General features: G+C 33.4%; 1 protein-coding gene across 1 annotated transcript; it reads right to left on the reverse strand.

Annotated features, from left to right (window-relative positions):
• Window positions 1–2,305: 2,305 nt before the first annotated feature.
• LOC142219807 (uncharacterized) lies at window positions 2,306–8,574 on the reverse strand. Its single transcript, XM_075288617.1, has 3 exons — window positions 8,334–8,574; window positions 3,441–4,127; window positions 2,306–3,026 (listed from the first exon to the last, which is right to left on the reverse strand). Exons 1-3 carry the CDS (start codon window positions 8,485–8,487, stop codon window positions 2,413–2,415), a joined length of 1,455 nt encoding a protein of 484 aa, XP_075144732.1. The 5' UTR covers window positions 8,488–8,574; the 3' UTR covers window positions 2,306–2,412.
• Window positions 8,575–15,718: the final 7,144 nt, after the last annotated feature.

Here is a 15,718-nt window from a genome sequence, read left to right on the forward strand (position 1 = left end):
AATCCATTTTGACTTCATTAAAACAAAATTTTCATTCATGTTAGGATACACATTTTTATGTCGAATCACTTAGCTATAAGGACAAACAGACTTCATTGAAAAGTTTAGAGACTTTTAGACAAGGAAAAAACTTTATTTCAGAGAAATACGTCTTCTATTCTAAGCAAAATTAGTATTCGTATTTTAAGCATGTGAAATATTTGGCCTCCCGACAATATTCTTTGCGGTGCACCATCTACTATTTAATATGTAACCTAATATGTGATAGAAACCAAATTTATGAAAATGGACCAAAATGGACCAAATTCAAAAATTAGAAATCTTTTGGACCAATTTTGGTCCGATCGGACCAAAACGGCAACGCTGATTGGAATTGAAAGTCTATACACAGAGTAGAAGTAACTACTCTCCGAAAGTTTTTTTTTGGTTTTGCAACAGACGTAGAGAAGAGGTTTTGTTATATTTGTAATGTGTGAGTGTATGTTTATGTTTGCAACAACCTCCATCGAAATCAGCCCGTGGTATACCTACGAATATTCTTACTCAGATCTAGTGTTACCTAATTTCGCTTTTTTCCCTTTATTGTAAAAATACATTTTCGAACAGCGTTTTTAAGAAATGTTCGTTCTCAAAAAAAGTAGATAACATGCAATTGGAAACCGCTCCGCTCCCGCTCCGCTCCGGATTTTAGAAATGCCGCTCCCGCTCCGGCAAAAAAAAGGGCTTGCTCCGCTCCGCTCCGGATCCCTGATTGGTACGTTATTTTTAAGAAATGGACCAACTAAAGTGGTTTGTTTTCTTTAAATAAATTAGTCCGTCGAATTAGGAGAAATTTGTTTTTTAATGGAACTAAAACCTATCCTTATAGCAAGCGTAGAAGAAGAATTTTTTCTGAGTGTAAAAATATTTCATATGGTAAACTGCTTCAAAAGAGGCTAACCGTCTATATCTATTATTTGATCGTTATTAGTATTTTTGGGATTTACATATATTATAACTGGACATGCACCACGGAGAGCAAATATTTAAAGGTGCTTACATTTTGTTCACTATGTTTACATTATGCACTTAAATAGTAATCCTTACGTTTGAATTTTTTGCTAATCATGTTTTCTGAAAACATGATTAAAAACTTTTTAAAAATTTTAAATGAAGGAAGAAATATATCTGAATTTAGTATTTTTCTAGTGGTGTATAGATTTAAGATTTACTAAAATGGCAGTACGTTAGTATTGGTCTCGTTTGGCTTATTGTGTTGTATCAATAAATTGAAATTGAAAAAAACAATAATAATTATTTGCATACCTTTGCCAAAATGAATCTATATATTTTAAAGTTTTAAAATTTATTCAATTTTTCGACATGATTTTCCCTGTTGCTCTCTTACACAAAAAGCTATTTATATATTAAATTACAACTCATCAATGCCTTCAACAAATCCTAGCACTTTAATTAAACTTTTTCTTTCGCTTGTTTAAATCTTTTACTCATATACATGTGCTAAAAATCTTAGCTAACCTATTTTTTTAAACGGAAACGGATATCCGTAGCTTTTTCACAAAAAAAAATTAATTGACCTTGAATAAGAGTAATAGGCTTAAATTGGATATGGACGATATACGAATAAAAAAAAATAACATCAATTTTTTTCATTTGAAATATATAGATTCAAATCGGTGCACAAACCTGGTCATATCCTTGTCCAAATTAAATATATGAGTGCTTGGTGGTACCATTTCAACATCTGCCCCAAAAAGGGAAACAAAATGGTAGATATCACAAGAAATTTACATACTTTCCTTATGTGTTTTTCTAAATCACATAGAACATTACATATAGTATGTATATACATCACGTTGTATATAGCATAAAATCTTCTGTGTACCAATGTTACAAACAACCAATAACATTATAGTATCTCAAATGAGAACATGCGCAAATAGTATGTGACATAGTATTCATCAGGAAACGGAAACGCCCCCTTAAGATATGCCATAAATCTTGTTCATCTTTCAATTTTGAAATTCAGTTGATTTTGAGTTTAGTTTGAGTTATTATCTTGCGGATGTTGCCGTTTTATGTGTATTTTGAAGAAAGTGATTTTTAAAATGGTTTATTAAATGTAGTTATTATGAATGGAATTATTAAATTTGGTCCATAAAAAACAGTGTTATTGAATAGTGAATATTAAGGAATAAAGAAACCATAAATATATATATATATATATATATATATTTTTTTTTAAATTCAGCAATTCGAAGGAGACAATAAAACAAAATGGTACGATTTGAGCTTTGTTCGAAGTTTGTTGTTGTGTTTCTTTTTTTTCAAAAATATAAATAATTTATTATGTTAAAGTAACTTATGAATATTGAAAAACTATTAGATAGTCAATCAAATAACAGAGTGTATTCATCCATAACTTATTGTATAACCCATATTTTCCATTAGAGTCTCTTTAATTGCCGGCTGTAGAGCTCTTTGCATATAAGTGGTCAAAAGACCACGAACACCCATTGAAAATAGCTTTTCCAGTTCATCTCTGAGGGCATCATTGATCTCTTCGTTGTCACCAAACTTATTGCCCCCGTTGCCTTCATTATTGTTCGAGAAAATATTGGCAAACGCTCTAGCATCGGGTTCTAATAAATGTTGGACATTATCATCTGACAAGCGCAGAATGTCATCATTGAAATTTATTTCATCACGTGAACGATCCGTTGCTATATGCTTTCCTTGGCGCCATCCATAGGTGCTACGTTTATTACGGAATTGTCGTCGATAGAAATTATCGCCATTAGGATCAAAAAGTTCTTGCGAGTTGGCATCAGTCCAAGTTAATTCTTCATCACGCATATTTGGTGGTATATATCCCTCACTTCGTATATCGAATATTACATCGGGCGTAAGATGTGGAGGCGAAGGCGGGGAATGATGCAATGGGGAGCCAGCGCTCTCCGTTTGGTGTTCGTTAACAAAACTGTATCGTCTTTTGGAGTTTTGACGTAATTTAATACCCGTCGGACCTATGCAATAAAATGTAATAGTGGGGAATAAAAAAGTATTATATATAAAAATATATATTATATATAGACACATTATATATTGATAAAAAATATAAATATAAATTTAAATGTTTCATATACACATTTCTATTTGTATATAAAAAAGGAACTTTTAGCGGCGTAAATAAAATAGCAACCGAAGTTTTTTGTTCTAAAATACTTTTTGGTTTACACAAATCACCTTAGTGATTTACATACAATTTTCTAAAAGTTGGCTTTTCAAAATATACAAGATTCGATTTTTTATGGAATAAGGAATTAACAATGAAGTACTTAACGGGACACACTCACTTTTCAGTTAAACATTATCACAAATTATAAAGAAATGTATGTCATTACAAATTCATATTTATTAATATTAAGTGATTATCTTACCTTGACAGCCATGGGCAAATACAGATATAAATCCCGGTTCTGCAAAATGTGAATCTGTTCTCACCGAAGCTGAGCCTATACGTCTCGATTCCTCGCCACTTATTTTATCAAAGCCAATGGGCACTGTTCGAAATTCAATGCCCGCATGTCTTAATCGTAAAATCATATTGCATTTTCCGCCCGTGGGCTGTAATACAACCTTGCCGCTCAATGTCAAGTCCGGAAATATAAGACGAGTATCCAGTGTAGAGTTTTCTGCACTGAACTTGCACTTGTCAATTTCCACCCATCTGACTGCATTCTCCGTTGGTAGTCGTACTCGTAAATCTTCAACTTCCACTCTAGATACCTGCAGTTTATGTGGTTGCCTTTGGCTATGATACGGATATGCTGCTGGAGGATTCGAGTAACTATTTAATGCGGCATCAAAATCTAATCTGGAATTAGCCCCATAACTACGATTGATATTTTTGGCATAGTAGCCACGACTTGGAGACGGACGGTAAAAATCATCAGCATCTTCATCTGCCTGACCATAAAGTGAGTGATAGAGAGCATATGGTGATTGAAGTGGAGTATATGAACGTCCTCTTTTAGTTTGGTAACTCCGTCGCCTCATATGTTCCAAAGCATTTTCCAGGCGAGCTGAACATCGCTGATTTCTGCGATAAGGTTGACAGTAGACCGCTAAAACAAATTATTTCTATTAATATTTGGAGAATAATATTAGACCAAACCTAACATTTTACTATTATTAAGTCTCCAACAAAATTATGGTGTTTTCTTTTCTGAAAAAAGTGCTTTGCCGCCATTTTGTCTGTACAGAATGCGCATTTTTAAAATGTTACCAGCAACCTAAAAAAATGCTATCATTTCAGCGGGCAGAAAAGAATTCAAAGAAGGAAACAGGGCAATCGCAGCACTCTCGTTTGTTGGCAGTGCTGAAAATGCCCGTAATTTGCCTCTATGCGTGGCACTATTTTCACAACAGAATTCGAAGCCTTTTCGCACTTTTGCCTGTTTTTTTAGAAAAGAACCTAAAAAGTACATGTTCCGGCCAAAATGCAAAAAAGTGCGCATTTTTCATAAGAAAAGAAAACGCCATTAATAAATTCTTCGATTCTTTTACCTATAAAAAGATAATTCTTTCCTCCCAAACGAAATTTTAGACAAACAAATATCGTTTCCCATTTGCTTTGAAGAAAAGTATATAATTTATGTGATAAACGAATTAAAAACAATTTCATAAAGACTAACAAAAAATCTTTTCTGGCTAATTGCATTTTCCCTCACATCTTTCACACTTCCACGAGGTTTTTTAGTTCCTAAAGGTTGATACGGTCAAAATTTGGTCAAGGGAAAACGCGTGTAAATCGTTTATTTAAAATATCAAATTAAATTTCTTTTTCAAGTTCAATTAGTATAAAATTCAGGAAAAATATTCAGTTAGGCTTTCGCTTTTCCAAATCCGAATTGCCGGGCCTCACGCTTGACACCTGCCATCAGATTTTGTACAGCCACCTTGTCCACCTTCTTCGCCGCAGAAAGCCAGTTTGCCTTGAACTGCTGCTCGTCCTTAGTTTTGTTGGTCTTCTTTAGGTTCCGCTTGACAATAGCCCAGTATTTCTCAATTGAGCGGAGCTCTGGCGTGTTGGGAGGGTTCTTGTCCTTGGGAACCACCTGCACGTTGTTGGCGGCATACCACTCCATGGTCCAAAACAGTACGGAACAACCGTGTTTCTTCAGGAAAGGCAGCAGACGTTTATTCAAACACTCTTTCACGTAAATTTCTTGGTTGACAGTCCCGGAAGCTATGAAAATGCTGCTTTTCAAGCCACAGGTACAGATGGCTTGCAAAACCAGATATTTTTTTGCGAACTTTGACAGTTTTATGTGCTTGAAAATATCTGCTACCTTTCCCCTTCCTTTTGCCGTATAAAACTTCTGTCCCGGAAGCTGCTTGTAGTCGGCTTTGACGTAGGTTTCGTCGTCCATTACCACGCAGTCAAACTTCGTCAGCATCGTCGTGTACAGCCTCCGGGATCGCGCTTTGGCCGTTGTATTTTGTTTATCATCGCGATTTGGAGTCACTACCTTCTTGTAAGTCGATAGTTCGGCTCGTTTTTTGGCTCGATGCACGGTTGTAGACGATACACCCAGCTTATTTGCGGCATCTCGGAGAGAGAGGTTAGGGTTTCGCTTGAAACTACCGGCAACTCTCTTTGTCGTCTCAGCGGCTTCCGGTTTTCGATTTCCCCCCGATCCAGACTTCCTGGTTGTCGACAAACGTTCCCCAAACACTTTAATTACATTTGTAACGGTTGATTTGGCAACTTTTAGCGATTTTTCCAGCTTTGCGTGCGAGTAGCTCGGATTTTCGCGATGCGCAAGCAAAATTTTGATACGCTGCTCTTCTTGCTTGGACGGCATTTTGACAATTGAAGAGTGAATTCCAAAATCAAAATAGGAGCAACATTCTACACACACACACCTTCAAAATGAGGGGTGTTCAGGTTTTTTAAATGCAAAATTGAAAGAAATGCGTCAAGTTTATATTGACCAAATTTTGACCGTATCACCCTTTAGCACCTTTTTCTGTAATACAAACAATGTAATTTCTTCTACATTGTTTGTATTACAGAAAAAGGTGCTAGGAACTAAAAAACCTCGTGGAAGTGTAAAAGATGTGGGGGAAAATGCATTTTACATTTTTTTTAATTTTACCTTTCGTCTGAACGGAGAATAGAACTGCGAACCATGCAATTTGTAAGCCAACACACTATCCAGGGCTACGTAGCTGTTATTGTCATCAATAGACAATTATCGTTATAAGTTATATTTATATAGCATAATTTGTGGCGCCCACGAACCGATTAAACTAATTTTATTTAACGAAAACATAGATATAGTTGGGCACATTGGAGCAATGTTTAGTATATCCGCCTTGCATACCAAGGGTCGTGGGTTCGATCCCTGCTTGACCGAACACCAAAAATTTTGTTTTGTTATCAGTGAATAAAATTTTCTTGTTCAGTAGTAAATTCGTATACCCCGCGGAGAAAACAGTATTAGTAAAATTACATGTCTTATTTTAGTTAATTAACTATTCCTAACTGCTTTCAGTTTAGGATTTTTTTTTTTTACTGAAACAAGTAAATTTTATTATTTCACACAAAAATTAAACTTAATGGTAATAAAAGGGCTAAACTAAATTGATGAACATTTTCTGGGTGAATATATTCAAATAAGTTATAAACATATTTTTTTTAAAAATATATATGTTTTCCTGAATATATATGATTGTGGTAGAATGTGTTGTTGTGAGAATATGTTACAGAATCGATTTATTTGAGGGCGTTGTTGTAAACAAATGTCAATTTGCGTTTTTACGAAGAGAACATATCTGAACATATAAGTTTAGTCAATTTAGTTAATTTTATGACACATAATTGAATAATCGTGGATATAAGAACTCCGTGAACTATTGTAATAATTCTAACTTTAAACAGATACTTCGATACTAATATATTCTGATTAATTTAAGATGACACCTTTTTCAAATTGAAGAAAATTTGTTAAAAATAATATACTTTTTTTCTGTTGTTTTCGAAAATTTCATATTTTGAAGGAATTACAGTTAGTCGATATATGATTAAATCATTGGGCACTTCATTTGAATAAATTTTTTTCTTATTTTTAGTTTATGTCATTAAAGTAAGCAAAATATAATTTAAAAAAAAACGAAATTTTTCTCACATTTGGCAAAATTGAATCAACTAAAACCAACTAATTGTCATGTACAATAACGTATCTACTAAATCTCGCATAGGCTAATATTTGTTGAACCTTGCAAAAAGTTCTAAGTGAGGCCAAAGTTCATGTCCTTAAAATACGAATCAAAGTTTTGTTTAGTATAGAAGACGCATTTCTCTGATATAAAGTTTTTTTTTTCCTTGTCCACAAGTCAATAAGCTTTTCAATAAAGTTGTTTTGCCTTTATAGTTAAATGCTTCGACCTAAAATTGCGCATCCTTAAATGAAGAATTTTTTTTGCATCTTGACTACAAAGCAAAACAGCGTTAAAAATGGGAGTCTTTTTCTTCACTTTATTTTAAAGACTTTTTTACTTGAAACATAGCATAATTTCCACTTGTAGTCGAGTCCAAATTTGGAAATTTAAGTTGTAAAGTTTCTTCTTAGCACATGAAGAAAAAAGCTAAAAACAAATAAATTAAACTTTGTCTCCTAGAGTTAAGAACGTAAAACTTAAATTAAAAGAGTATTCTCCGCTCCTTTGGATCGCAATCAATACCAAAATCTTTAGTGTAAAGACAAAATCTTTGGAACCGGGTATACTTTTTATTTCAGTGATATATAAAAAGTGTTCTTTCATCATACATCCCTCCTCGTCACAGTTTAATTGGAGATACGATATTCGTTCAATGTTTTCACTTAAAAAATAGCTCGAATCGTATTCCTCCAATTTTCTAAATTTATATTTTAAGCTAACGATATTAAACATTTTAAGAAATTATCTACCATTTCCCAGTGTCTTCTTGAAATGTAAACAGACTTGAATTTATGTATTATACCAAACCTTATTATTGAAAATATTTTTCTATATTATTCAATATGGCACATTTCAATAACATTTCGTTTTTTGGCTGGCTATTTATTTTCACAATAATTGTTCTTCCTTTGAAGTGCGAACGATGGCTTTAAGGATGTCACTTGATAGCACAGTTTCACTTGAATATTATTAATTAATTGGTATTTATCTGGATTAGATAAATAAAATAACAATGCGATATATTGTAGTTATTTTAGATATATTTCCGTATTTAGGATTATTTTGCTAAATACATTTCTAGATTTTTCTACAAAAACATTTACCTCCACACATAATTATCAATATAAAAAGTATTATCCAAGACAATTTATAAATAGCACCATTGATTTTTCTCGAACTAAATTTACACAATTCCTTTTGAACAAACTCCATTTCTCTCATGGGGAAATTTTTTCTACACTTGGGAGTCAATCCCATAAAACGATGTAAACTGTTTTAAATTCAAATATTCGCGGATGACGACTGAATGATAGGGCTGAGTTAGTTGTGTGAACCGTTTGCGACTGCAACTACAATCGTTATGTGGTACAAGAAATGTCGCTCCACACTACTACCATCATCTTGGCCAACAGTTCCATCATATGAAGGTGATCTACCGACGCCACAAAAGTGGATCATCACTAGTGCGATGATCAGTTTCATTCATTCGCGAACTTGTGTTTAGAGTTTCATTTCTTTTTTGGTTGGGAACTTTTTTATTTTGTTGTTGTCAGTAGGGATGTACGTGGAGACGATTCCGAAATTTTTATAGCGGGTTCCGAGTGTATATTCACACGTAGCCTTTTATCATAACCCCCATATTCGCATTTTTTTTCTGTTAACTGGCACACTGAAAAAATATTGTCGTGAGGTCAAAGATTTCATGTCTTTAAAATACGAATGCAAATTTTGCTTAGCATAGAAGACGCATTTCCCTAAAATAAAGTTTTTTTCCTTGTCTAAAAGTCGATAAACTTTTCAATGAAGTCGTATTGTCCTTATAATTAAGTGATTTGAATTAAAAATGGGTATCATAACATGAAAGCAAAAATGTTTGGGCTAAGGTCAACTTGACTTTAACAATTCAGAAATATTCTTTAAATTTAATGAAATTGTCTTTAAATTAGTTGTCTTTTTGTATCTTGACTACAAAGAAAAAAATCGTTCAAATATAGGACATGTTTTTCAAAACTTTATTTTAAAGAAGTTTTTTACTTGAAACATAGCATAATTTCTACGGGAAGTCGAGTCTTAATTTGGAAAATAAAGTTGACGTTAACTCGATTTTAAAGGACTTTGATAGCATATGAAGAAAAAAGATGAGAAAGCGAAAAATTAAAATTTGCTTCCTAGAAGCAAGTACACAAAACCCAAATTTAAAAGAGAATTGTGTCTTAAAAGTATCCTTACTAGTATTCTCCGCTTCTTTGGCTCGGAATCAATACCAAATTTTTAAAGTAAAGACAAAATCTTTGGAACCGGGCATGCCATTTTTCAGTGCAGTTAAAGCCAAATGGAGCTAAAAGAAAATGTCCGTTAGTCTTCCGAGTTTGATTGAAAAGGTAATTGTTTCATTTAATTTTAATGTTTCGAGTTTGATTAAAAACTCATATTAAATTAAACTCATATTAATTAATTTTTAATTGAAAAAGATTTCATCTTCAATTAACTTTTTCCAATTAAAAAGTTAATTAAAGTTGAAAACTTTTTCATTTACAAAATTAATTAATATTTTGGATATATATTTTTGTTTTGTGTACGATATGATAAACGGTGACTATGTGAAAACAATTAATGGAAATTTATTAATTTAACTTGATTTAGTTTATATTACCATAAAATAAGTCTTAGCTTATATTTTTTCTTCAATTTGAAGATTCAGTAACTCAGTTATGTTAGGTTAGGTTAGGTGTCAGCCCGATGTATTAGGGTCACTTAGACTATTCGTTGTGATAACACAGTGGTGAACTTCACTCTTATCGCTGTTAAATTCCATATTAAGCCCAATGATAAGGGGCCTCCTTTTAATGGCCGAGTTCGAACGGCGCTCAGTGGTTCAAAATAGTTTTTTTTTTTTGGAAATAATTCTGTAACTTTTGAATGGATAAAGATATCAACATAATTTTTTTCTTTGTGTGAAAACTGAGGTGTTTTCCTCAAAGTTTGCAAATTTGTGGGTCCCAAGTTGGTCCACGGGCAGACCTGTAGGCGTTGAAAGTTGGTCACCATGGGGGTATCAAATTTTGTTCGGCAGATATTTTTTTTTGCAACATTTTGACAAAGTGGTGTCAGTATAGAAGTTCCGTTTTTGGGTGGATCCGCAATTTTTCTTCTTAGCTGCATTCCCTACAAAACTCTACGAATTCAAAGAGAAAAAAATGTGTCCCTATGTGTTTTAGATTTAAAGTTGTAAAGTCCACAAAATAGAATTTAAAAAATATCGAATTTTTACTTGTTTCTTATTGAACATGATATAAATATACGTTTTAAGCTTTTATCGGTCATTTTGGTCAAGTAGAATATGAATTCTTCTCCTCCCAAAATCGGCAATTTTTCAAAAAGAAAAAATTTTTTTATCAAAAAGTTCTCATTTGGCAAAGCACCGATTGCTAAGCCGATCTCTTTTCCAAAAAGCCCTCTGTGTCCACTAACTAACTGTAAAAGGTTTCAACATCCTATCAGTAAACAGCTGAGAAATATGCAAATTACAAAAAATAACGATTTTTGAACATATGTCCCCACTTTGGGGATTTTCTATACCACCAGCTTGCACACATAGCTGGTGGTATAGAAAAGTTATGTTGATATCTTTATCCATTCATTATTCCACGATGGTTCCCAGTAACTCAGTTAATTTAAAGATTATTGCCTTTATGCAAAACCATTAATTGACTGTTTATCGAATGAATTTATATGGCAAAAATAGGCTTGAAGTTTTCTTTAACTTGTTTGTATATGGGAGTAACATATTTCATTAAATTAATTTTTTTCCTTTTTTTCTTAGTAGGAACTAGGACTTAATTTAATTGTTTTTCTGTGTATTTTCGTCATTTAATATCAAAGCCCTTCATAAGTGTGGTTAAGGTTAGTTTCTTTCAATTTTCATTGAAATTACAAATCCCACTAAATATTTAGTTTTTCCATGGATGACAAGCCTATACCAAACTCATGTAGATTTGTTATCTTCCATGTGTGTGTAGGTACTTTTCTGGCTTTTCCAAAAAGCAGTTGAACCTTGCGCCAAGTGAGTGTCATTTGGGCAGAGCGTCTTCGTCATCAGTGAAAGTGTTTTCCATACTTGAACGAATCCATACGTAAGTGAAAACAACCACCGCCCCGCCCCCACAACTTAACTAGAAGTTAGCTTATGCGCGCGCGTAAAATCGCCCATGTTGTCTTTAAGAGTAATTATTCTCCATCTACATACTATGTGAAAATGAAGAAGATATTTTCAAATCTTTTCCGCAGCAGCGACTCATTCATCCATCCATTGCAGCAATAAAAAAAATTATAATTAGTTTCATTTGGTGGAAAAAGGTGACGGATTTGGTAATCCATTGCGAATATAATAACAAAATTCAGAGTGGCGTCAACAGCTGACAATGAATGAATAATTGAAGTAGCTTTGAAATAAGCTCCCTGCTGAAGGCAATATAGTTCAGCGTTCTTCAACTGAATGCCGCTACATTATTCATTTTGGAAAAAAAGGTTCGAAACTCTCAACGAAATTTGTTGGCTGGAATAGCAAACATTGTCGTTTATTTTGAGAACTAGATTACACTAAAACATGTTTTAATGCGAATGAAACGATTAAAACATGTAAACAATAAAATTAATTTTTAGAATACATTTGACAAATAACATATATTTTGATATGTAAAAATGATTACCCTGACCAGGATAGTTAGGTTAGGTTAGGTGGCAGCCCGATGTATCAGGCTCACTTAGACTATTCAGTCCATTGTAATACCACATTGGTGAACTTCTCTCTTATCACTGAGTGCTGCCCGATTCCATGTTAAGCTCAATGACAAGGGACCTCCTTTTTATAGCCGAGTCCGAACGGCGTTCCACATTGCAGTGAAACCACTTAGAGAAGCTTTGAAACCCTCAGAAATGTCACCAGCATTACTGAGATGGGATAATCCACCGCTGAAAAACTTTTTGGTGTTCGGTCGAAGCAGGAATCGAACCCACGACCTTGTGTATGCAAGGCGGGCATGCTAACCATTGCACCACGGTGGCTCCCACCCTGACCAGGATATTGGTTTGATTTTTTGATTGAATTTTAAGTATTCTTGAACGAATGAAGGATGTAAATTTGACACCGGCATAGTGATTTAGTTTCTGTTAATGTAACGCTAATGTAGAGTGTTAACAGCCCTATTGCAAGACTCGCAATTTATGCGAAGCAACAAGTATCGTGTTCGTTGATATTGTCGCTGGCAAAGACTTTTCTGTACGAACTAATATTTTCTTGAGTTAAGTATGTCTTTGGTACCACTATGGAACTCGTGCCATCACTTTACGGTTGGATGGCTGATGATCGCATGCAACAATGTACGTACAGTCGGAGAAATTATTTGCTAGTGACTAAATAAAATGCAATGGAAATGACAATAGTTACTGCGAAAAATTACTTCTCTAAATTCGTATAACTTGACCTGATCGCCTATTGGAAGAGTTGCCCCATAAACATCAAAAACACCATGGAAACATAATCATCTTGTTTCTGCGAATTTCCTTAACACTGGTCGGAAAATGGATACATTAACATACATATATAGAGGACAAAGTAATATTCGAAACTGTTGTATCCAGGGAATTTATTTCTGAAGATGGCGAAGAGTGTATTTACGGCAGGAAGACGATGACTAACGGTACACTGAAAAAAATCCGTAGTTAAACTAACGCTAATTTTTACTTATTTTTTTTTATTGGAAACAAATTATTTCTTTGTAGTTAAAATTTATTATTTTTTCGAAGTTTACCATATCCCAATTATATGTTTCTTTTTTACGTATGTTTCAAGCATTTTATGAACTAAACGTGGGTATAAAGTTCAATTACCTTACACATAATTTCAATATGAACTAACACAAAAGAAAATTTTCGTACAATGCTTTGTGGAAATCACCAAATATGGAGTATAATTTAGTTCAATTTTTGTACGTGGTAGTTCATTTTTGTTATAAAACAGTTTACTTTTTTCTGTGTAGTCTATTATCCAATTCGCCTATTCGAGGAAGGTAAACGGCACCAAGCTAAATTATTGTGTCAATTAAAAAAGACAGAAAAAATGTCCTTTATCGGTAGGATGGCTGGCGTGTCCTACTGCAACTCCATCGTTTTTAGTAATTGGCTCCGAACGTGTTGTAGTATTATCAACGTATTTTTCACTCCAAAAAAGTGAACTCTCTATTTCACTAAAGCTATTTTAACTTTATTTTAGTTCGTGGAATTATTATGTTAGGAGAAAGTTTCCTTTACTCTAATATTTTTTTGCGTACATTTAACAAATGAAAAAAAATTAATTATGTCTAATAAATTTTAATACAGTTTAGTTTCAATTTTCTAAAAATATTCAAAATTTTCTAAAAGTAACCAACAGTTTTCTTCAGTAGTAAACCCACCAGTACTGTTTTTTTCAGCGTGATTGCAATGAATTGGGCATCGTTGACCCAAGAGTAACGAATAAAGTGACATGTTGAATCATAAATGTCCTTTTTTCGACCACCCACATATAAACATATTTCTTTCAGTGTGCGCTTACAATATACTCAAAATGTATTGTAAGGAGGAGTATTTTTAACAGCAATACATATGTTAGGCATTTACAAAAAACCAGTTAATATTTTTGTAAACTTTTGAATAACAATTTACTGCAAATTGACATATTAATGTACCGTTTTGTTGCGTCGTGGGAGAATCATAATTTATGCTATAAAGACTGTGCGTAAGATCACCTAACCACCCACTTTCAAATGTGGTAATTCATATTATATATGGTGGATTTCGAACAATGCCACGACATTATGATAAGATGACTTCGAATAAATACAACGTAATTTGTTTAACCTAAAATGAAAATACGAAATGTGTATAATGAGTGTATGGGCTATGCAATTTCACATGTTACACCATCGTTTGAATAACCAGAAATTGCTGCAACAGTAATAGTATTACCTTAAATTACAATTGAAATGTCATTTTCGCAGTCTAAAGAGAATTCTGAAATCTAATTCAACTCAATTTATATGTCGCAACAAAATTTCTAGCGGTTTTTTATTGTTGTTTTCGTTGGATACCAGTTTTGAAGCTGCTTTTTTTCATGAAAACGAAACACTAAGCAGTTTGTACCGTATCGAAGTAAGTGCTTGCCACATGAAACACATATTGTAAGGGCGCATGTGCAAAGCGGTTAAGAGCTAATCGAGTGATTAAACCCAAAATGTAAATTCAAGTCTTCTACTTATTTTAACTGGTTAAAATGAATAGGTTAAAATGTGTTACTCACATTAAGGTGGTTCAAAAATGTATGACCATATTATTATGGGAGGATTTACATTGTAAAACAAGAAAGGAAAGTCTAAAGTCGGACGTGGCCGACCGGCACCACTCTGTAACATAGATCCACATTTTCGAAACCATATCAAATCCGTCAAATGTGTTGGGTGCTATATAAAGGTTTTTATTCCCCTAAACAACATTTAAATCTGACTCGATCTGGGCAAACTTTGTTAGACTTCTAAAAAACTGTAGACTTAAAATTTATGTCGGCTAATGCCCTGGGGTGGAACACAATGTTACTAAAGAACAAGTAAGGAAAGTCCAAAGTCGGGCGGGGCCGACTATATTATACCCTGCACCACTTTGTAGATCTAAATTTTCGATACCATATCACATCTGTCAAATGTGTTGGGTGCTATATATAAAGGTTTGTCCCAAATACATACATTTAAATATCACTCGATTTGGACAGAATTTGATAGACTTTTACAAAATCTATAGACTCAAAATTTAAGTCGGCTAATGGACTAGGGTGGAACACAATGTTAGTTAAAACAAGTAAGGAAAGTCCAAAGTCGGGCGGAGCCGACTATATTATACCCTGCACCACTTTGTAGATCTAAATTTTCGATACCATATCACATCTGTCAAATGTGTTGGGTGCTATATATAAAGGTTTGTCCCAAATACATACATTTAAATATCACTCGATTTGGACAGAATTTGATAGACTTTTACAAAATCTATAGACTCAAAATTTAAGTCGGCTAATGGACTAGGGTGGAACACAATGTTAGTAAAAAATATGGGAAACATTTAAATCTGAGGCAATTTTAAGGAAACTTCGCAAAAGTTTATTTATGATTTATCGCTCGATATATATGTATTAGAAGTTTAAGAAAATTAGAGTCATTTTTTCAACTTTTCGACTAAGCAGTGGCGATTTTACATGGAAAATGTTGGTATTTTGACCATTTTTGTCGAAATCAGAAAAACATATATATGGAAGCTATATCTAAATCTGAACCGATTTCAACCTAATTTGGCACGCATAGCAACAATGCTAATTCTACTCCCTGTGCAAAATTTCAATTAAATCGGAGCAAAAAATTAGCCTCTGTGGTCATATGAGTGTAAATCGGGCGAAAGCTATATATGG

The sequence above is a fragment of the Haematobia irritans genome, chromosome 1 (genome assembly GCF_050003625.1).
Source record: "Haematobia irritans isolate KBUSLIRL chromosome 1, ASM5000362v1, whole genome shotgun sequence".
NCBI classification, from domain to species: Eukaryota; Metazoa; Arthropoda; class Insecta; order Diptera; family Muscidae; genus Haematobia; species Haematobia irritans.